Here is a 23,546-nt window from a genome sequence, read left to right on the forward strand (position 1 = left end):
AAAAGTTTCTGAATTTTGAAAGACTGGCAGCCCCATTACTTTACTATCTCGACCTGCATAGCTCCTTCTCCATTTGTAAGTTACACTGTTGTCAAGTCAAGTGGCTTTATTGTCATACCATCCATGTAGAGTATTGCAGCATACAGTGGCATGAAATAATGTTTCTCAGGGCTTCTATGCAACATCAGAATCAGAATCACTTTTATTTGCTGCTTATAACATAAGACAGTGTCACATACAAAAACATAAATAGCTTAATGTAAGTTAAAAAGAAAAACTTCATACAAAGTTGCAGAATGGTACAATGTTAAATGAAATGTGCAAATAATGATGTTCAAGTGAAAGTGTGTGTGTGTAGTGTGTTTACATGTGCACACACATACATGTACATTTACTGTGCACGCTCACACTTTCATACAGTATATGACAGAACGCATCAATATACATAGAATACAGGATAAATGACTGGTCTGTGAGGGCTATGGCTCTAGGAAAGAAACTATTGAGGTGCCTGTTAGTTTTAGTTTTAATTGACCTGAAACGTTTAACAGAGGAGAGTTTTTGGAATAAGTGATGAGCTGGGTGAGATGAGTCTGTGGTGATCCTTTTGACATGATTAGTGACACGAGATGTTTACAGGTCTGCAACAGATGAAAGCACAGCCAATTATTTTCACAGCAGGCTTCACAACACTCTGTAATTTATTTTTGGAATGTGCCATTGCTGAACCAAACCAGACAACAATGGAGAATGTGATTACACTTTCAATTATGGCTTTGTAAAACTGAACTAGGATTGGCTGGGAAATACTTAATTTCTTTAGTTGGTGTAAGAAGTAGAACCACTGCTGTGCCTTTTTAGTGATGTAGGCAGTGTTAATGTCCTAGCTGAGAGTGTTTGTGATGGCTGTGCACAGAAATTTGAAGGATACCACTATACTGACTACAGAATCATTAATTTCTAGTGGGAGAGGTTGCTGCTGTTCGTGAGAGTCAATAACCTTTTCCACTGTCTTGGTGATATTAAAGACTAGGTTGTTGGAAGCACACTGAGACACAAAACAAAATTTTTTTTTTTTGAGAAGTTGTTTTTTTGCTGTTAGTAATTTGACCAATAATGGTTGGTGTCAGCAGCGGACGTAATGATTGTAACTGAAGGATCAGTGGGCCTACAGTCATTAGTGTACAAGTAATAAAGTATGGGGTGAAAGTACACATTTTTGAGGGGCACCTGTCCTAATAAGGAGACAGTATGAGAGGTGGAAGCCAACACAAACATATTGTTTACTGTTTGTCAGAAAACTACAAATCTATTTACAGATGGAAGGATTCAGTTCAGTTTGTAGAAGTTTAGTTAACAAATTTTTCAGGTACAATGATGTTAAAACCTGAACTGAAGTCAAGAAACAGTATTCTGGCATAAGTTCCTTTAAAGTCCAGAAGCTCCAGCACAAAGTGAAGGTCCATGTTAATGGCGTCATCCACGGATCTATTTGCTCAATTTGCAAACTGAAGATGGTCAAGATCAGTAGCAATAACAGACTTCAGAGGGATTAGAACAAGCTGTTAAAATATCTTTGTTAGAGTTGATTTAAGAGTAGTAGGTCTGTAATCATTGAGAGAGCTAATTTTATCACTTTTGGGAACAGGAAAAATAACAGAAGATTTCCAGCAATCTGGTACACTGTGCAAGAGACAGGTTAAAGATATCTGTGAAGAGAGGAGCGAGCTGCCAAGCACAGTGTTTGATTGTTGCAGCACAGGACAGACAGAGTCAGGACCAGCTGACTTTTTGCAGGTGTGTGTTGCAAACCGCTTCCAGACATCATATTCTTTGATAGAAAATGAAGGAGAAGTGTGAGACTTTTGTGAAGAAGTGGCTGGTTTTCAAAACCATTTCAGAGCTGGAGGAGAGGGATATTGCAGATACTCTGCCATAAAACTTGTGACGTTTATCAGGGAGGAATGAATTTGAGAAAGCATTGGGAGATGTCTTTTTGTAATTAGTAACAGACTGAAGGCTTCTCCAGACAAAGGAGCTATTGCTTGCAGAAAACTTGAACTCCAGATTATTTGTCTTATTCCTGGCCCATCTGTAAGAGTCCATATTACCAGCTTTATGTTTTTTTTCTTTACTTGACAGAGATTCTTTAGTTCTTTAATGAACCCCGGCTTTCCATTGTTATAAATCACAATAGATTTGCTGGGTATGCAAACATTTTCACAGAAGGTGGTATAAGATGTAACAGTGTCAGTCAGCTCATGAATGTTTTCACAAGCACTTATAAAAACATACCAAACTATACAGTCCAGACAATGTTGTAGTTATTCAACTGACACATCAGACCATGAACGAATGGAGTTCTTTTCTGGTTTAGCTAAAGTTACCCTTTGTTTATAAGTGGGTAGCAACTGTATTTAACATGGTCAGAATTACCCAGCAACACATGAGGTAAAGCCAGATATGTGTCTTTTATAGCTCAGTAGCAGTGATCCAAAGTCTTCCCATCCCTGATGGGGCATTTAACTAGCTGTTTGTATCTGGGAAGCTTGATGGTTACGTTTGCATTATTAAACCACCCATTACTATAATCAGGAAGTTCACCTGACTGTTCTCCAAACTACTATGTAATCTTCCAACTGCTGCTGTGCTTCATTCAAGTTCGCATCAGGCCGGATGTAAACGCCAACGAGAATGGTTGAAAAAAAGTCTTGAATTGAACAGAATGACTTATAGTTAATAGCAAATAGTTCGAGATTGCAGGAGCAGTACTTTGATAATATGATAATGTCAGTACACCAATTTTTATTAATGTAGAAGAAAGCCTCTACTGCCTTTTCATTTGTTGCAACAAACAGCATCTGTATCTGCTCTGTAAAGCAGAAAACCTGGCAATTCTAATGTGAATTTGGGAACTGATGCATTAAGCCATATTTCCACAAAGCAATTCACTGAAGAGAGAAAATAATCCTTACTTGTTGTGAGAAGAAGATTAAGTTCATCTATTTTGTTCCTCATTGATCTGATGTTGGATAAAACTAGACCGGGAATGGGCACTGGAAAAGCACGCCTCTTGAACCGCAGGAGAGACCCTGTATGCTTCCCCCTTCTCTGCTTCTGGTGTGAGTTACCTGGTTGGAAGTCTGAGTCTTCCATTGGAAAGTTGATCAGCCAAGGATAAATAAAGGAATTGATCTTGTGTATAAGTAATCTTCATTTTGTTACAAAAGGCAAAGTTAACAGACAAACACAACAGATATATAAGCAGCGACCAAACAACCATGGCTTCCCTGATTGGCGCCATCATTCAATTCAAATCTATACTAATAAAAGGCAAAGCCCTCACTCACTCACTCACTCACTCACTCACTCACTCACTCACTCACTCACTCACTCACTCACTCACTCAGGCACTCACTGACTCACTGACTCGCTGACTCATTACTAATTCTCCAACTTCCCGTATAGGTAGAAGGCTGAAATTTGGCATGCTCATTCCTTACAGCTTACTTACAAAAGTTCTATGCGTAATGGTCATAACTGGAACCTATTTTTTCTACATATACTATAATAGACTTCTGCTCGATGCCCGTGGGAGGCGGAGTTACGCCTCCCACGTAATTTAGTGCCTGCCCATATAAGGCCGTCCGTCAGAGGCAATCCAATAGAAACACTGCCACTAAATATTCACGGGTGAAGGACTGTGCTTATGCAGAGGAAGATGAGATGGTCAGGGTGGCGTTTGGCACAAACTAGCGAAACTGCGAGAGAAACTTTTAAGTGCCGGGTCTTAGCTAACATTAAATACAACCATGGACATTGCACGAGATGGCACCTGCACAGCTGGGAAACTTCGATGCATGTACACCGAGCGGCTCACTTGAACTGACGCAGTGCACAGACAAAAAGCAACTGTTCCAAAGAGTGCTGAACAAAAACTGAATTACACAATTGAGAAGGCAGCAAAAAAATATGAAGCGTCTGATACATATAAGCATATTCATAAGTGCAGCTACAAGGAATGTAACTTGAACACAACACATCCTACAAATACAAACCTGATTGAAAGAAATAATGATAATCAAATCCTTGATAACAGCAACACTCATACCACTCACAAAACAATCACTGTATATTGAAAATCATGTTACGTTATTTTTAAAATGTTCCCTTTTCTTTTTCATAACTTCTTTAATATACTACTTCTCTGATGCGAAACGCAGGTATATATATATATATATATATATATATATATATATATATATATATATATATATTCTTCTCAAAAAATTAAAGGAACACTTTGAAAACACATCAGATCTCAATGGGAAAAAGAAATCCTCCTGGATATCTATACTGATATAGACTGGGTAATGTGTTAGGAACGAAAGGATGCCACATCGTTTGATGGAAATGAAAATGATCAACCTACAGAGCCATGAGTTTAAAGATGCCCCAAATATCAGAGTAAAAAAATTATGTGGCAGGCTAGTCCATTTTGCCAAAATTTAATTGCAGCAACTCAAAATTGTAAGCAGCACTTTGTATGGCCCCTGTGTTCTTGTATACATGCCTGACAACATCGGTGCATGCTTCTAATGAGATGACAGATGGTGTTGTGGGGGATCTCCTCCCAGATCTGGACCAGGGCATCACTGAGCTCCTGGACAGTCTGAGGTGCAACCTGGTGGCATTGGATGGACCAAAACGTAATGTCCCAGAGGTGTTCTGTTGGATTTAGGTCAGGAAAGTGTGGTGGCCAGTCAATGGTATCAATTCCTTTATCCTCCAGGAACTGCCTGCATACTCTCACCACATGAGGCCAGGAATTGTCGTGCACCAGGAGCCACTGTACCAGCATAGGGTCTGACAATGGGTCCAAGGATTTCATCCTGATACCTAATGGCAGCCAAGGTGCCTTTGTCAAGCCTGTAGCGGTCTGTGTGACCCTCCATGGATATGCCTCTCCAGACAATCATTAACCCACCACCAAACTGCTCATGCTGAATGATGTTACAGGCAGCATAATGTTCTCCATGGCTTCTCCAGACCCTTTCACTTCTGTCACGTGCTCAGGGTGAACCTGCTCTCATCTGTAAAAAGCACAGGGCACCAGTGGAGCATCTGCCAATTCTGGTATTCTATGGCGAATGCCAATCGAGCTGCATTCTCCTGGGCAGTGAGCTCAGGGCCCATTAGAGGACATGGGGCCCTTGGGTCACCCTCATGAAGTCTTTCTGGTTGTTTGGTCAGAGACATTCACACCAGTGGCCTGCTGGAGGTAATTTTGTAGGGCTGTGGCAGTGCTCATCCTGTTCCACCTTGCCCAAAGGAGCAGATACAGGTCCTGCTGATGGGTTATGGACCTTCTATGGCCCTCTCCAGCTCTCCTAGAGTAACTGCTTGTCTCCTAGAATCTCCTCCATGCCCTTGAGACTGTGCAGGGAGACACAGCAAACCTTCTGGCAATGACACGTATTGATGTGCCATCCTGGAGAAGTTGGACTACCTGTGTAACCTCTGTAGGGTCCAGGTATCACCTCATGCTACCAGTAGTGACACTGACTATAGCCAAATGCAAAACTAGTGAAGAAACAGTCAGAAAAGATGAGGAGGGAAAAATGTCAGTGGCCTCCACCTGTTAAACCATTCCTGTTTTGGGGGTCATCTCATTGTTGCCCCTCTAGTGCATCTGTTGTTAATTTCATTAACACCACAGCAGCTGAAACTGATTAACAACCCCCTCTGCTACTTAACTGACCAGATTAATATCCCATAAGTTTCATTGACTTTATGCTATACTCTGATTAAAAAGTGTTCCTTTAATTCTTTTGAGCAGTATATATATATATATATATATATATATATATATATATATATATATATATATACACCCCGATCTACATACTCTCAAATAGACAACCCACACGCCGTGGCACAATGGTAGAGGCTTCGCCTCTAGCACCGACATCCGAGGTTTGATTCCCGAGAGGGGATGCACTGAGTATGTACGCGCTTGCCGATTCATTTTATCTTCGCATCCCCTTGGTTTGAGACGTATGAAAAAATATGTGGTTAACATAGAATCATGTTACGTTATTTTTAAAATGTTTCCTTTTCTTAGCACAAGCACAGCTGAGAAGCTTCGATGCATGTACTCCATAACGCGTTAAAAAAATAACGCATTTAATCACACTTTCAATTCCAAGCAAAGGGGAACTTTTGTCAATGCATCATTTCCTGGTATATCAATTACATTGATGCACACATCAGAGCTACAAAAATGTTAGAGTCTGAATAAAGCGCGTTCCTAAGACTGATCGGAGGCAAATTTCATTTCAAAAGACTACCCGACGGAAGCCTTGATAAAAGCATGGTTTTGTGCACACTGAAAAGCAAGCAAAATTAGATGCATTACAGAAAGCGGACTTTGTGGCTCTTACTGGGGATTATTGGACTTCCGTGACCGTTAGTAATTCTAATTACATCTAATTACAAAATGTTCAATGATCACACTGTTTTAGCCTAATGTACAAAATAATTTTGGCTAAGGTTACTCAGAGTTTAAAGATGAAGCTGGTCAAATCACCTTTTATGTTTCTGCCTTATTTTTTTAAGAAGAAAAACTGCACTTTATGTTGAAATTTTGGTTATTATTATTTAAAGACAATACCATTCTGAAAATATACTTAAAGTACTTAAAATACCACCTTATTTTTAAGTCTGCCCAATTTTAGCCAGGGATTATATTTTTGTTTCTGTTTTAATTTGAAATGCAGTTTAAAAGCATTTTTTTCAGAAATTAAAAGAGCTTAAGTTTACAATATTCATGTCCATGTTTATTATTTGATTCTGTCGCCCACTAAAACCCTTTTAAATTAAAAAAAAAATTTGCGATTAGGGGCAAATTTTCATGTGTGATTACATACGATTAATCAAGATTAATTATTACACAGCCTCTAATTAATTAGATTAATTTTTTTAATCGAGTCACACCCCTAATATATATACAGTAATCCCTCCTTGATCGTGGGGGTTGCGTTCCAGACCCCCCCGCGATAGGTGAAAATCGCGAAGTAGAAACCATATGTTTGTATGGTTATTTTTATATATTTTAAGCCCTTATAAACTCTCTCACACTGTTAACATTATTAGAGCCCTCTAGACATGAAATAACACCCTTTAGTCAAAAGTTTAAACTGTGCTCCATGACAAGACTGAGATGGCAGTTCTTTCTCACAATTAAAAGAATGGAAACATATCTTCTCTTCAAAGGAGCGCCTTCAGGAGCAGAGAATGTCTGAGAGAGAGCTCTCGCTAAGAAAAGCAAACAATCAAAAAATCAATACGTGCTTTTAAGTATGCAGAAGCACTGCCGATAAAGCGGCATTTTGTAGAGGAGCGTCCGTATCGTCTAGGCAAACAGCCTCTGTGCAAACAGCCCCTCTGCTCACACCTCCTCCGTCAGGCAGAGAGAGTGAGAGAGATAGAGAGAAGCAAACAATCAAGCACCGTGCCGAAAGCATATCTTATATCATTGAGGAGTTTTATTTAATACGCAATATGTGCTCTGATTGGGTAGCTTCTCAGCCATCCGCCAATAGCGTCCCTTGTATGAAATCAACTGGGAAAACAAACTGAGGAAGCATGTACCATAAATTAAAAGACCCATTGTACACAGAAAGCCGCGAACCAGCGAAAAAAACCGTGATATATATTTAGATGTGCTTACATTTAAAATCTGCGATAGAGTGAAGCCGCGAAAGTCGAAGCGTGATATAGCGAGGGATTACTGTATGTAGATATATATGTAGATTTGTATATATATGTGTATATACAGTATATATGTAGATATGTATATGTATATATGTGTGTGTGTGTTTGTATATACAGTATATATGTATATGTATATATATTTGTATATGTGTATATATATGTATATATGTATGTACTGTATATGTATATATATATATATATATGATGTGTATATATATGTTTATGTGTGTGTGTGTGTGTATGCACAGGGTATATATATGCCAGCAACACTCATGACAATGACAACACAATTACATTGTCAATCATGTTACGTTATTATTAAGATGTTTCCTTTTCTTTTTCATTACTTCTTTAACACACTACTTCTCCGCTGCGAAGCGCGGGTATTTTGCTAATATATACATAAACACAGGACAAGTGCAAAGCAGGTAAAGAACTGTACTATACTATAAATAGATACATACATACTGTGGCGGACGACTGGGGCTCTAACACAGCCAGGATGCCTGGAGGATGGAAGAACAGGGAGAGAAACAATACCTCCCTCGGGACAAAAGAGGGCAGTCCTCCTGGTTTGTATTAAAGCCATAGGATTGGAACTTGGAAGCTCAACCCTGTTGGGGCCCATGGCTGCAAGAAGGAGATCCAGGGGCATTGGGAGTGCTTCCCGATGTCCATTCGGCACTTCCACCACTCCAGGAAGTGCTCACAGATGCACAGGGGCACTATAAAACTCTATTCTGAGAACTGGAGTCGGGAGGTGGAGGACAGAGCTTGCGGGAGAGGAGTGGAGGCGACAGAGGATAGAGAAAGAAGAATAAAAAAAATGAAAGGGAGAGAAAGGGAAAGGACTGAGCATTGATGGTGATTTGTTCACTGTGTACTGTGCAAAAGAAAATAAATAGTGTGTGCTTTTGGGACTTATGTGTCTCAGTGTCTGTCTGTGTCTGGGCGGATCACCACAATACATACACGCATACATACTGTAATACATATATACATACATAGGTAAGTGAATAGCTAGCAATAATTTAAAATGTATAGCAGTAAATAAATAAATAAATAAATAACTTAAATAAATAATGAGAACAACTAATTATATAAAACAACAATAGTAACAAGTGTAACAAATGTACTGCATGTAAATAAGCTACTAGAGACAGATCTGAGGATAGGGTTGGTGCAGCACAGATTTCAGTGCCCAGACAGTGAAGGGGTAGAAGCTGTTGCAGAACTGGTTCAAGTGCTAGAGTACCTTCTGCCAAATGGAAGTGGGACAAATAGACTGTGAGTGGACTGGAAGCAGTCCTTCACAATGCTATAGGCTTTGTGGATGCACCACTTTATAAAGATGTCTTTAATGTAGGACAGAGACTTCCCAAAGATCTTTTTGATGTGTGCAGTTTTCATTGTAGGACCTTGCAGTCAGAGTCACTGCTGTTCCCAAACCAGACAGTGATGTATCTGCTCAGAACACACTAAGTGGTGCCCCTGTAGAATGTGGTGAGAATGGGAGAGGTAGGCTTGCCTTGTTCAGCAGCCAAAAGAAGTGGAGTTGCTGCTGCTTCTTCTTGGCTATGAAGGTGGTATTGATTGACCATGTGAGGTTGGCTGCCAGGTGCACACCAAGGAATTTGGTGTGCTTGACCATTTTCTCCGTTGAGCCTCCTGAAGTGAACAATCATCTTTTTCATCTTGATCACATTAAGAGATGATTGAACTTGCACTAGTCCATCAATTTTCATATTTCCATCCTATTAGCTGACTTATTCCCATTACTAATGAGATCCTCCACCCTTGTGTCATTCATGGTGTTTGATCTGTAGAATTGCATGTCAGCAAAATACACAGCCCATTCAGACTTGTCTGGGGTCTTTCTGTCAGGAAGTCTAAGATCTAGTTGTATAGGGAAGTGTTGTAACCTAACAGATTCATCTTCATTATGAGCTTCTGAGGGATGATGGTATTTAATGCTGAACTGAAGTCAATGAAAAGCATTCTAGCATTAGTGGTTCTTTTGCCCAGAAGGGACAGGACCAGATGAAGAGTAGATTATATAGCATATTCAGGGGAATGGTACTGGTGAGAGAAAAGCTGGAGAGGGTTATACGATGCAGAAAGTTTGGCTTTAAAGTGGCTCAAGAGTAGTCTCTCAAAGAACTTCTTGATGACAGGTGTGAGTGCAATAGGGTGATTGTCATTGAGACAAGAGACAAAAGACTTCTTTGGCATGGCTATGATGGTAGTGGTTTTGAAACACTTGGGGATGACTACCGGCCTCAGCAAAATGTTGAAGATGTCTGTAAAGGTATCCGTCAGCTAGTTTGCATATTATCTGAGTACTGAGCATGTTGTCTAGTCCAGCATCTTTGTGTGGATTCACATTCAGCAACAGCATTCTCATGCCAACAGAGGACAAACACAGTAACTATTCCTGGACTTTGTCACAGGTATGTTGCTCAGGGTATCAGTTATTTAGAACATCTGGAAGGGAAGCATCACAACAAAAACAATAACATTTATTTATACAGCACATTTTCATACAAATAATGTAGCTCAAAGTGCTTTATGAGATGAAGAAAGAAAAGTTTATAAAAAATATATATAAAAATAAGATTAGGCAATGGCTGGGAGGATAGACAAAACAAAAAACTCCAGGGGCCTGGAGAAAAAAAACCAAAATCTGCATGGGGTTCCAAGGCCATGAGACCACCCAGCCCCCTCTGAGCATTCCACCTAACATAAATGGTCTAAATCAGTCATCATGCTTTTCAGGCTTCACGTGGAAGAATTAGTACCTTGATCAGATGGTGATTGCACAGATTGCCACCACAGAAACCCGGAAAAAGAACAGCAGAGAAAGTAGGGGTTAGTATGGATTGCGGAGCCTTGATGAAAACAATAATTCAATGCATATACAGAATATCAGAGTTACGCTAAAATGTAGCTATGAGAAAGCCATATTAAAATAATGGGGTTTTAAGGCATTCCGAAATATAGGATAGAGTGAGATTATGTAAGGCTTTGTAAACCATAAGCATTATTTTAAAGTCAATTCTGAATGACATGAGTAACCAGTGTAGTGACATCAAAACTGGAGAGATGTGCTCGGATTTTCTTTTCTTAGTTAACATTCTGGCAGCTGCATTCTGCACTAGTTGCAACCCATTAATGTCTTTTTTGAGTAATCCTGAGAGGAGTGCGTTGCAGTAATCTAGTCAACTAAAAACAAAAGCGTGAACTAATTTTTCAGCATCGTGCAAAGTTATAAGAGATCTAACTTTTGCTATATTTCTTAAGTGAAAATATGCTGTCCTGGTAATCTGATTAATATGTGATTTAAAATTTAGGTCAGATTCAATAATTACCCCTAAATTGTTTACCTCTGTCTTGACTTTTAAGCCTAATGGATCAAGTTTATATCTAATACCCTTAATATATTCATTTTTGCCAATCACTAAGAATCCTATTTTCTCCTTATTTAGTTTGAGAAAATTACTACTCATCCAATCAGAAACACAAGTAACACATTGTGCCAGTGAACCAAGAGAGTCGAGGTGCTATTGATAAATATGTATTATCATCAGCATAGGTGTGGCAGCTCACATTATGCCCTGAGATAATCTGACCTAATGGAAGCACATAGTTCGAAAAGAACAGCCGACTCAGGATAGATCCTTGTGGAACAACATATAGAATTTCAATTGTCTTCAAAGTATAATTACCACAACTAACAAAGAATTTTTGTACTTGTTAAGTAAGGCTCAAACCAATTAAAGGCATTGCCGGAGAGGCCCACCAAACGACTAAGGGAATTTATAAGAATATTGTGATCAATGGTATCAAAGTCTGCACTCAGATCTAAGAGGAGGAGAACAGATAAATGACCTCTGCCTAAATTAACCCGCAAGTCATTTACTACTTTAACCAGTGGAGTTTCTGTACTTTGATTCGTTCTAAAAGCTGACTGAAACTTATCAAGAATAGAATGTTTATTCAAGTGATCATTTAGTTGCGTAAAGATTGCCTTTTCTAGAATTTTACTTAAGAAAGGCAGGTTAGAAATAGGTCTAAAATTATCAAAATCAGAGGAGTCAAGATTATTTTCCTTGTGCAGGGGTTTAGCAACAGTAGTCTTAAGACAGTCTGGGAAGACTCCCATATCTACTGATGAGTTTACTATGTCAAGCACACTATCAAATAGCACATCGGAAAGTTCTTTGAAAAAGCTTGTTGGTATTGGGTCAAGGACGCAGGTGTTTCTCAGTTGAGAAATTTTTTTATATAAATTGGGTAAATCTACAGTATCCTGGTGAAAGAATTGAATTTGCTTAACATGGAATACTGGAATTTAATAGGATCAGTATTGGGGAGATGTACTATTTTATTTCTAACATCATTCATTTTATGATTAAAAAATATAGCAAAAGCCTCACAAGTTTCACTGGAAGTTTTCTGGAGGCATTGCATTAAGTGACTTGGGTTTAGCAAATGGTCAATAGTAGAGAGTAAAACTTTTGGGTTACCAGCATTATTAATTCAAATCTTAGAGAAGTAGCACCCCCTTTAGATGGATTATGTTGTTGTATTCTGTTATTTTAATCTTCAGTATATCATAGTGTATAATCAATTTAGATTTTCTCCATTTACACTCAGTTCTCTGGTATGTTTTCTTTAAATTAGGCACTCTTTGGGTCTTCCATGGTGTAACAGTGTTGGAGGATTTTTTAACAGTCTTTTCAGGACTGACTATGTCAGTGGCAGCTCTCACTTTAGTTTTAAAAATTTCCACCTTATTATTTACATTATTATCAATATTGTAGTAAGCACTACAAACAGACTGGTTGCTTAAAATGTTAGTAAACTTTGAAGCTGCAGATGAATCAAAGAAGCATTTTTTAACAATACGCTTCTCATTAATTTTATCTATCAGTATTCCTACAATAAATAGTAAGAGTAAATGGTCTGATAAACAGATATCCATGATCTGCCTCACATCACTGCAGACTGACAATGTGGTCTTATAGTCCATGATGGCTTGGATTCCATGTGTCTTTGGTGTCCTTTAAGCAGCTGTGGATTTTCTTGCCATACTCTTGCTTATCTGCTTTGATGCCTTGAGACATGTTTCCACTAGCTGTCACCTAATCTAAAGTCAGTATTACAGCATTTTAACAGTGTATGTACAACAACAAAAACAACATTTATTTATATAGCACATTTTCATACAAACAGTAGCTCAAAGTGCTTTACATAATAAAGAATAGAAAAATAAAAGACACAATAAGAAAACAAAATAAGTCAACATTAATTAACATAGAATAAGAGTAAGATCCAATGGCCAGGGGGGACAGAAAAAACAAAAAAAAACTCCAGACGGCCAGAGAAAAAAAATAAAATCTGTAGGGATTCCAGACCATGAGACCGCCCAGTCTCATGTTTGTTTGTACATCCAATGTCACCCATAGTTACTTATTTGCACATATTCTGATGGTCTTTGATACCGTCACTTCATCTATACATTTTTTTATGTACCCAGTGAATGATGCATATTTCTCTAAGCCAATGTGACGGCCATAGATGGCAGCTGCTTTAAGCATGGCCTAGTCCATGTGATCAAGACAATCCTGCAGGTCTGAAACAGCTTTCTCTGGTCACACCCTGATTTGTTTGAGGATTGATTTGGACCTTTTAAATGTTTATGCCAGCAGTAGCATAACAGAAATATGATCAGATAAACTGAGATGTCAATCTGGTAAAACTTTCCAAGCATCACAAAAGTTTGTATATACAAGGTCCAGGAAGTTCTCTACCCTGGTTGGCAAGTTCAAATGTTAATAAAGTTTGAGGAGAACAGTATTCAAGTTCATGTGATTAAAATCTCCAGCCACAATTAGAAAACCTTTGGAATGACAGTTTGCACCTCTGTAACAGTACTGTAAGTTACACTCAATCCTTTAGAATTAACTCCCTGAATAATGTCAATGGCTCAGGGCAACAAGGCCAGAATTATATGGCAAAAACCTGATTCATGGAGAAATGGACTTAGATGTCAAATTTCAATTCTCTGGTTTGAAAAATAAACCTGTACATAGTCTTGTTTTTTTTCCTGTCTGAGGTGAAGAATATGCGGAAACCATTTAAATTATAATTTTACAAAACCGCAGCCATCTTTAATTCCATGAAATAATTTTAGCTATTGTTAGACAGCATCGCAGAATTATAGTGAGAAAGGAAATGAAGGAGAAGATGCCAAACGTGCCCCAGAATCAGGGTCAAAAACAGGTAAAGGTCAAAATAGGAGTCAAGAAACAAGAAAACAAAGAAAAGTGAGTAACCAAAACCAAAGAGCAGATTTTTGAAAAGGATTTTATAACCTAACATTAGGGCCTACTTGAATTGAAAGCTAGCTATCGCTAATTATTTTGATGTTTTGTCAGGAACATCCACTGAGGGATATTGAATTATACAAATGCATATTTATAGCACCATATCCATGTAACCTTAGTGTTGTGACTGAAATTTAAACCACAGACAGGAGATTCTCAAAATAAAAAACTGTAAACTGAATAAAATAATACATATAAAAACTTCCTTGAAATGCTATAGCAATCAAACTAAACAAGATGATACACTGAATAATTATACTGTAAATTTACCTAAATTCACTGTGAAAATGTCTCTGTTCACATAGTATAGTAGACTCTCCTACCTGAATAGATTCTCTCTGTGGTACCTAGGAAAAGGACTGTACATGTTAATCTCTACTTCTGTCAAGGGTACCCTTATTTGTAGTGTAGTAATAGGCCCACTGGTTGCTAATATTTTACTGGCTGTGTAAGAATCACATCACTGATGGTAGCCCTTGACTTTCGCATCCAGATAAACTTACCAAGGTCATCACTGCATTTTGGCAATAAAATTACTGTTATTTTGAGTTTTCCTTTATATATATGATATATTGTGGGGTATACTATATGTATATATTTCCATACTATATAATGTCCATCTATTAAAAAACAAATTCCTAAGTTTGCATGTAAAATCATAGTCTCAGAATTGCAGAGATACGAAAGAAGCAAATGCTCTGATTCCCTGGTGTCAGCATTGACACGCTGACATTTCAGAAGTAATGCTTAGTAAGCTTATGACATTAAGTCCACAGATAATAACTGTCACAGAATGGAAAGAAGAAAGAAAAAAATCTGATGGCAGAAGATGAGTCAGACCAGGGACATACAGTTATTGGTGTGAGTGTAAATCTATTTCAGTCAAGAAAAGATTAAATTGGATATGTGTTTTAGCATGAGAATTCACAAATGGAATTATGTGATTTTTCTGATTTTAAGTGTGTCTCATTTAGTAAGTCTTAAGCAGAATGTTTGCAATCTGTAATTGTAAAGGGGTCTTGACATGAATGCCCTGTCATTTCTCTAGTTTTCTAAGGCATTTCACTCTTAATGCATTATTCTGTATTGCTTTTTTTGTACTGCATAGCTTGTGAGGATTAATGCTTTATGATCTGTGTGAGGTGTTATAGACAGACATGCCAGCCCTCACAAGATCACATAAACCAGAGATTTGAATCCAACTGACCATTTCTTCTCTGTTGTAAATCAATGTATGAAAGGAATAAGTAAATGACTTCTCAAGCATCTCTTGACAATGGGAAATAATATCAAGTATGAAGGATTATTAACTGCAAAAAGTTCAATGCCTAAGGCTGGACCAGTTGATTTCTTCTTCTAAATAATAAGACTTGAAAACCACACTTGTAGCACTTGGCAACAACCTTTTCTCAAAACCTTAAGGTTAATTCTTGCAGTAACAATGTTAACAGATCAAACAACCTCATCAGCATCTGGACTGCAAAGATGATGAGGCAACTAAGGTTATTAAGAATAGCTGGCCATATTTGTAATCAGGAAAAGAAGAACAAATCTTCAGTTCTGTTGGCAAATCAATGCCCATGAGATGTGGAATTGAAAAGCTAAGGAGTCTGGTGCCATATTTAGCTAAGAATGACATCATCTCCTGTGGTTTATCACATGCAAATACATTTTATGGAAAATGCCCAAGCATCACAAAGGAACCTTTGCACTTGTGTTGATCAACATGGCATTGTGTGTATCATCTTGGAAAATAAGGGAAGATAATATTTAAGATGCATTTGGTAAATCTCAATGGAAGACTCTGAGTAGGGGTATATGGAGGATAGTGAAGAAGATGGAGTGCTGGTAGGAGAAGAGAAATTAGATTAGGTTTTCTTTTTGCTTTGCCAGCAGTGCTGGTGTTTGGATGGAAAAGTGAGTTTAGTCATAACATACTTGGCTGTCTCTTAGTCCCCACTGTTATTTTGGCCTTTTTTGGAGGAACAAGACTTCATAGAGGTGTTTGAGCTCCAAGTGGCATAGGCAGCTACCAGCTTATTTTATGGGATGATTTCAACAATCTCCTTTAAATTGAAGTCATTCAAATCAAAACAGGCTTTCCTGTACATGCAGTCACCGTAATTTCTCACTTAACATCCATCCATCCATCCATCCATTATCCAACCTGCTATATCTTAACTACAGGGTCATGGGGATCTGCTGGAGCCAATCCCAGCCAACACAGGGCACAAGGCAGGAAACAAACCCGGGGCAGGGTGTCAGCCCCCTGCAGTTTCTCACTTAACAAGTCCTGTATAAACATACTCTTTGAAAACTAAATATGAAATGACTTAGCTAGATCTTGATGATTCATGACAGACTGTAAGATGGATTTTAATGCCATTTGTGACTGTTAGTGCTTTCAAAAATGAAAGGAATGGGAATCTTGGGAATAAACATCTATCTAGTGCTCTATGGCAGCTTCATACATTTGTACAATTCTATGTCTTCTCAGAATCTGTGGTCCTTGAGCAAATTGACTGTGAAGCAGAAGGTATCATTTTGGGCTACCATGAATGCTTTTAAGCTTAATGCTAAATATCTTTGATTCAATTTGTTTCATGAGACGAGATAAAGTAAAGTGCAGGGGTGCATCGTGGTTGCAAGTGATGCAAATCACACAACCATTCCTTATTCTGTCTACTATCAAACTTTTATTAAACCACGTTTTGCCATTGTGACATGGGAATAATTTTTAATCCTGCTTCTGCCTATTATTGTACAGCTGATGAAAAATGGCAGACACAAATATTTTTGTTCAAGGGCCAGAACAAAAGAGAGAAATGTTGTCTAAAACAGGCCAAGGTCAAAAGTTAGAAATCTAAACTAAACCAAAAATATCAAAACTACATGATAAACAATAGACAAAGTCAAAAAAACACTCTCTAGCTCACTAAAGACTATTATTTGCCATCACTTTGTGAAGAGCTGGACACTCCATATGTGTAGCATAGGAAATTCTGTTGCTTACAACAATATGACAGCTGCCATAGAAAACATGCATGTTTATAGTGAACTTGATAAAAAAAACTACCACCAAGATGGAAGTGAAGTAATTTACTAAATGTAATAATAAAAAAATCATAATGATAGTGACAAAAAAATAAGAGGGGTTGAGAGAGGTTGGGAGCATGCGCCAATATCACCTGGATTGGAACCAGAGTACAATCATAAAACAGGTGATACCTTAGCACCACACTAGAACAGTGTGTGGTTTTTATGATGGCTGGAGTGACAATCCTGCCACCAACTCACAAGTTTTCCCTGCAAGTTGGAGGACCTGCCTACAGGGCTGGATTCAGATTAATGTCATACCCAGGACGGAGCAATTTCAGGTTAAGGGCCTTGCTCAAGGGCCCAACGAAGCAGAGTCACTTCTGGCATTTACGGGATTTGATCCGGCAACCGAGCCTCAGAACCACCACTCCAAAAAGTAAGGCCAGAATTAAATTCTCCACATGACAGAACTACAAATCATGACACCTGTGCTGTAAAAGTTGTGTTTTATTCCCTCCAGCTTAAACCCAACACCAGCCTCAGTCCTGGTGCATCCCTATTGCAGCCTTACATCTTACAGAATAAGTATAAGTCAAGTGCTTTGAATACTGAATGAAGACTTTGCCAGTGACAATGCCATATAGTTGAATGACAACTTGTGTACCTTTATTGTTTCTTGATTTTTAGATAAATTTAATTTTGTATGTATTTTGACAATAGTATGTGCATCTCAGACATGATGTGGTGTTTTGCAGTAAAATATTTAAACATTCATTAAAGCAAGCAAATAGCACCTTGCTCCCTTTTTTATCAGTGTAATTGGAAAATAACAGTTATGTAGGTATTTTTTTCTTTTGAAAGTTTCACAGAGTTGAAATCACAACTTGAAGAGTCTTTTGCAGGCGAGCCCTGTCAACATGCAGCTTTACAATAAACTAGATGCAAACTTCTGGATAACAGAATGGTGTCCTCCTGGTCACTGCTGTGTTGGTAGTGCTCACCTAAAAAATCATGATGTGTAGCTTAAGAGTAGTAATTTGTGTGAATGAAAGAAAGCAATATTTTTGAAGGGTTAAACTATTTTAATACCTTGTAATATCTGTATTGTTTGTCTGTCAGTAGTACACCATTTTATTTTCAAATTAATTGCATTGTTCTTTTCAGTTCATGTTTATTTATGTATTGTGCATATATTTGCATTTTTTCTTTGATTAAGATCAGAGGATTTTTTTCTTATAAAGTCTAACGTGTATTGCCATACACAAATAATAGAGTGAAACCTTTCTTGTGTGTTTTCCACAGGCTAGTATCAGCAACACCTGATGAATAAAGATAATGAATAAATAAGTATGCATTGAATGCAACATATAAATACTCACAAATACTCAGTATTTATATATCAAGTGTACAGTGCCTTGCAAATGTATTGGTGTCTGTCCTATTTTGTCACATTAGAATCTGAAATTAAAATGGATAAAATACCTTGGGTGTAGATATAAAAAAAAAAACAAGTAAAAACTGAAAAGTTGTGAGTGCATCCCCTTTGCTATGAAAACTGAAATAAGATCGAGTCCAACCAATTAACTACAGAAGTCACATAATTTGTTGATTAGCATCCACCTGTGTACAATCAAAGCGTCACATGATCTGTCACATAATATCGGTATAAATAGTAGATCTGTTCTGAAATGCCGCTGACGCTGCAACAACACTAAGCAATCGTCATGAAGACCAAGGAACACTCCAAACAAGTCAGGCCTGACTTGCCTTCAAAGGCTTGCATATTGTAATCTTTTTGGTTAGCCAATAAAAGGTGTCATTTTGCTTGACTTCTCACTACTTCATGTGATGTTAAGATATACAAGTTTGCCTTTTAAGCACCAAAATTTTTATTTTCAATTTGTCACTTCTGATTTGCTTCAGTTTATTTTTATTATTTTTTTATGGGGTTTATTCCATTGTTATCCATTTTCAAACTGCAGTGTAGCAACGTTTATACTGTACTGTACCTCTTTTTCACTATTTGGAAAACTGTTTTAAGTGATAGGTTATTATAATGCTAATTTGTAGTCTAGCTGTGTTAAAATTTAATTTGATGATTGACATATTATGTTTTTTAAATGCAGGAGGGTATTTGGTATATTTATACCTCTCAAGTTAGCTCCAGAAATCCTAAAGACAATCTCCACTTGCTAAAAATGTTTAATGCTCCCCCATGCTTCAGTATGCAGCAGTGTGATGAAGTATTTAAGAAATTTAGATTTCAGTTGACTAGGTTATGGGTTTTAATCCCACTTTAGTCTCACATTGTGACCCTGAACAAGTCGCTTAATCTGTGTGCTGAAATTGAAATGTAAGAACTTAAATCTCTGAGGAACACTCTGCTGTGATGAGTACGTTGTGAAGTACTTTAATGTAAAATATGCTTTAATAGAAATAAATATAGATTTCAGCCTTTTTCTAAACTAAGGGCTGCTTTCTTGGATACTGATATTAGACTTAAATACTGTATTCAGTACTCTTTTCAGGTTAAGAGCACCTATTAAGATTTCACGACTGCTTTCAAAACCTAAGCAGCTGTTGTCAATAACATAATGGTTCGATGCCATATATTCAGAGATTCTGTTTTGCCTAAAATTAGCACAAAATGATATTATGTTAGTTGCAGGTAATGGTGGGATTTTGACACGTTTCTACATAGTTGACAATTATAAGTTAGTCAAAGTTTAGTCCATTATTAGGGATACCTTGAATTACTGTAGTTTAATTTTGTATATGTTAAGAACAAGGAAATAAAATATTTTCTTGGTATTTCAAGACTGATAGTTTATAGGGAGGTTCTTAAAATACTCATTAATAATATGCTTTAAATTAATGTGATCACCAAAGGACGCAATGAAAGTCAACTTAATTTTCCAAACGGAGTGCTGCATTGCCCTTCAGAATTCAGAATAAAAATCATGAAATCATGAAAGAAAGGCATATTTCAGCAAATAAAGTGCAAATTCCAGGATGACCACTAGAAACTATTTTGTTGTATGTTTGTAACAAAATCTTACCTGCATCTAAATCCTGAATATCCTTGTTAAACCTTTTTTTCTCATAACCAATACTGTTAAAAAGTAAGGATGTTTTAATACTTACTTCTTACTTATTCCTTGCTTTTGGGATAGTTTTTTATGTTGTATGAAAATGAGCTCTTGTTTGTAATATCCTTTGTTGTGTTCTTTCTACATATTACATCCCTTTTTTGGAAGTACTGTCCTTTAACTATGGCTTGATCAGTAATTTTTCCATTTTTGTTATTAGCCTTTCTGTCATTCATTATTTTTAGCTCTGTTTTCCTCCCTTTCTTCTTCTTCGTTTTAATACCTTGTGTCTATTCTTTCAATAAAATCTCGTACTCTTATTTTCTGTGTCTTTTGAATGGCTATTCTTCCAAGTGAGTGGATCTTAAAAATTTCACCCACCTGTGTAATATTGTTTGTTGTCACTAGTTTTGTAATCAACAAAATATTTGAAAGCCAGTTCTTAATTTTAGGCCTCTCTGTCTAATTTGTACTATCTGTACTATCTGGACACATTTCTGTGCCTTCTTGATTTTGATTTATATTTCCACTGCTACATGTTAGAATCCTCTTGGGAAAGAAGATATATTAGAGTAAAAATATTAAAGAATGTGGTCTCTTAAGACCTGTCCCTCCAATTTCATTAGAAATTCATAAGCCACGTTAAGTTGGGGAAAAAAACTATTAAAAATGCAGAAAAGATCATGCAGTTATAAGATGCAGTGGCATTTTTTTATATTTATTTTCAATCTTGCTCTATCTAAAACAAAGACTGAGGAATGGCCTTAGCATGGATATAGTTTGTAAAAGAATGGTGTGCTTGGCACAGTTACTTTTGTTTTCTTTTAATATGACAGCAGTTCAGATGACAGTATTTTTTTTTTCTTCACTAAATTTAAGCTCCTGCTCCTACAGTCTGTCATGAATCATCAAGATCTAGCTAAGTCATTTCATATTTAGTTTTCACAGAGTATGTTTATACAGGACTTGTTAAGTGAGAAACTGCAGGGGGCTGACACCCTGCCCCGGGTCTGTTTCCTGCCTTGCGCCCTGTGTTGGCTGGGATTGGCTCTAGCAGACCCCTGTGACTCTGTAGTTAGGATATAGCGGGTTGGATAATGGATGGATGGATGGAAATTTAAGCTCTGTTGTGTGTGTGCTAGACAGAGACATATATGAATGCAGATTTTATTTTATATTGTCATGATGAAGATACTGTAAAAATGGTATGAGACACCTTATGGTCATTCATTATATTACTTTCAAGTGCTTAAGCAGTAAACTTTAAAATGTAATATTAATTAATGATAACAAAAAGTTTTATATATCATTATTTTCACCCAGTGTTGATTTGTAATTTCATTCTTTTATCTTGATTAGGTTGGCATACGCAATACAAAATCTTCTGAGCTTCGGATAGGTGGATCAGTGGAGATGCCCCAGGTTGAGATTGATGTGGTAGGTATTGAATGTATTTAAGTTGTTTTAAGTAGTGCTTCACTCTATTGATCATATCATGGTTTACTTATCTATTTTTTACTTCCATTACCTTTATGTTTACTGTTTCAATGTTATTTTGAAATTATTTCCAATTTGCAAATTAACTGAAGTCATTGACTGGCTTTTGAAGTTAAAAGGAAATTTACTGTTGTTTTCTCTTTTTAACTACATATTTATTTTAAATTCTTAGAGTGAAAGCTCATTTGGTTTTTTTTTGTGCATTTCAAAAAGCCTGTAGTCATAATGTTCATCATGTTTAGTACTGTTTAGTGAGTTCAAGTCCTGTTTGCGAAAGAATGCAGTACATTTTTTAAAAATATTACATGCTGCATTTTTTGTGCATGAAGACATGCCAAAATGCACAGTTTCACTGGCCTTTTCCACAGTTTTCCTGCAAATTCAAATCGCTTGAATTGTCACTACTTGCTTTCAAATATTAAATAATTATTTCCACTGCTACTTTCCTGAGTTGTCTCAGACTATCACTAACCTTCAGACAGTCAACTTTAAAGAAAGCCAGTGACCAAGCCATTCCCCACCACTGCATCAAGATGCCATATAGCCTACATTATAGACTATTCCAGAGTCATCTTCTTATTTTCATGATTTTTTTTTTGGTTCTTTTATAGACATTTTCAGTGACTCTGCACTAATAGATATGCAATCTCAGCCCACATTCACTATTTAGCTTTCTGTAATCTTTGTGAAGGAGCACTTCTGAATGATTCTGGGCAATCTAAAGTTTATTTAACACTAGAAAGAATGGAAAATATGAATGCTAAAATGACCACTACAGTCTAAGTATTCCCAAACTATAATTGTACTCAGAAAAGAATTTCATAGGATGCCTGGTTGAAGATCTGCAGGGCCATGGGCACAATGGGAGGTCAAGCCTTTCAGTGCTGTAATACATCCATGTACTGTATACAAACAGATATAAGTCTTCTCTCTGCTGTAAAATTAGAGTGGGAAAAATGATTGTGTACAGACTAAATATGACAAGTACAGTGATCCCTCGCTATATCGCACTTCGACTTTCGCGGCTTCACTCCATTGCGGATTTTAAATGTAAGCATATCTAAATATATATCATGGATTTTTAGCTGGTTCGCGGATTTCTGCGGACAATGGGTCTTTCAATTTATGGTACATGCTTCCTCAGTTTGTTTGCCCAGTTGATTTCATACAAGGGACACTATTGGCGTTTGGCTGAGAAGTTACCCAATCAGAGCACATATTACGTATTAAATAAAACTCCTCAATGATATACGATATGCTTCCTGAGCGGTGCTTCGCACACTTAAAAGCTCTAACAGCCCGTATTGATTTTTTATTGTTTGCTTTTCTCTGTCTGTCTCACTCTTGCTGACATTCTCTGCTCCTGACGGAGGGGGTGTGAGCAGAGGGGCTACTTTCACATTGATCCCTTCATTGCGGTCACTTTATCGTGGTGCTTTGCATACATAAAAGCCCAACAGCCCCATTGACTTTTGATTGTTTACTTTACTCTCTCTCTGTGACATTCTCCGCTCCAGATGCGTACCTTGAAGAGGAAGATATGCTTGCATTCTTTTAATTGTGAGAAAGAACTGTCATCTCTCTCTTGTAATGGAACACAGTTTAAACTTTTGACCAAAGGGTGTTATTTCATGTCTAGAGGGCTCTAATAATGTTAAAAAACGTATTTAGAAGGTCGTAAACAGGTTTTCAATGCTCTAACTGCGAAAATATTAGATTTATAAATAAAGAATCCTACTTCGTGGAAATTCATTTA

The 23,546-nt window shown here is 37.2% G+C and overlaps 1 protein-coding gene across 1 annotated transcript in view; it reads left to right on the forward strand.

The window, feature by feature from the left end:
• The window catches only part of LOC120524451 (cilia- and flagella-associated protein 47-like), a 644,864-nt gene that overhangs the window by 79,878 nt on the left and 541,440 nt on the right, over positions 1–23,546 (forward strand). Inside the window, exon 19 of the mRNA XM_039746304.1 lies at positions 21,653–21,730. Within this exon, the coding sequence (XP_039602238.1) occupies positions 21,653–21,730 (78 nt within the window). The remainder of the gene's footprint in view (positions 1–21,652; positions 21,731–23,546) is intronic.

This window comes from Polypterus senegalus, chromosome 2 (genome assembly GCF_016835505.1).
Source record: "Polypterus senegalus isolate Bchr_013 chromosome 2, ASM1683550v1, whole genome shotgun sequence".
Taxonomy (NCBI): Eukaryota; Metazoa; Chordata; class Cladistia; order Polypteriformes; family Polypteridae; genus Polypterus; species Polypterus senegalus.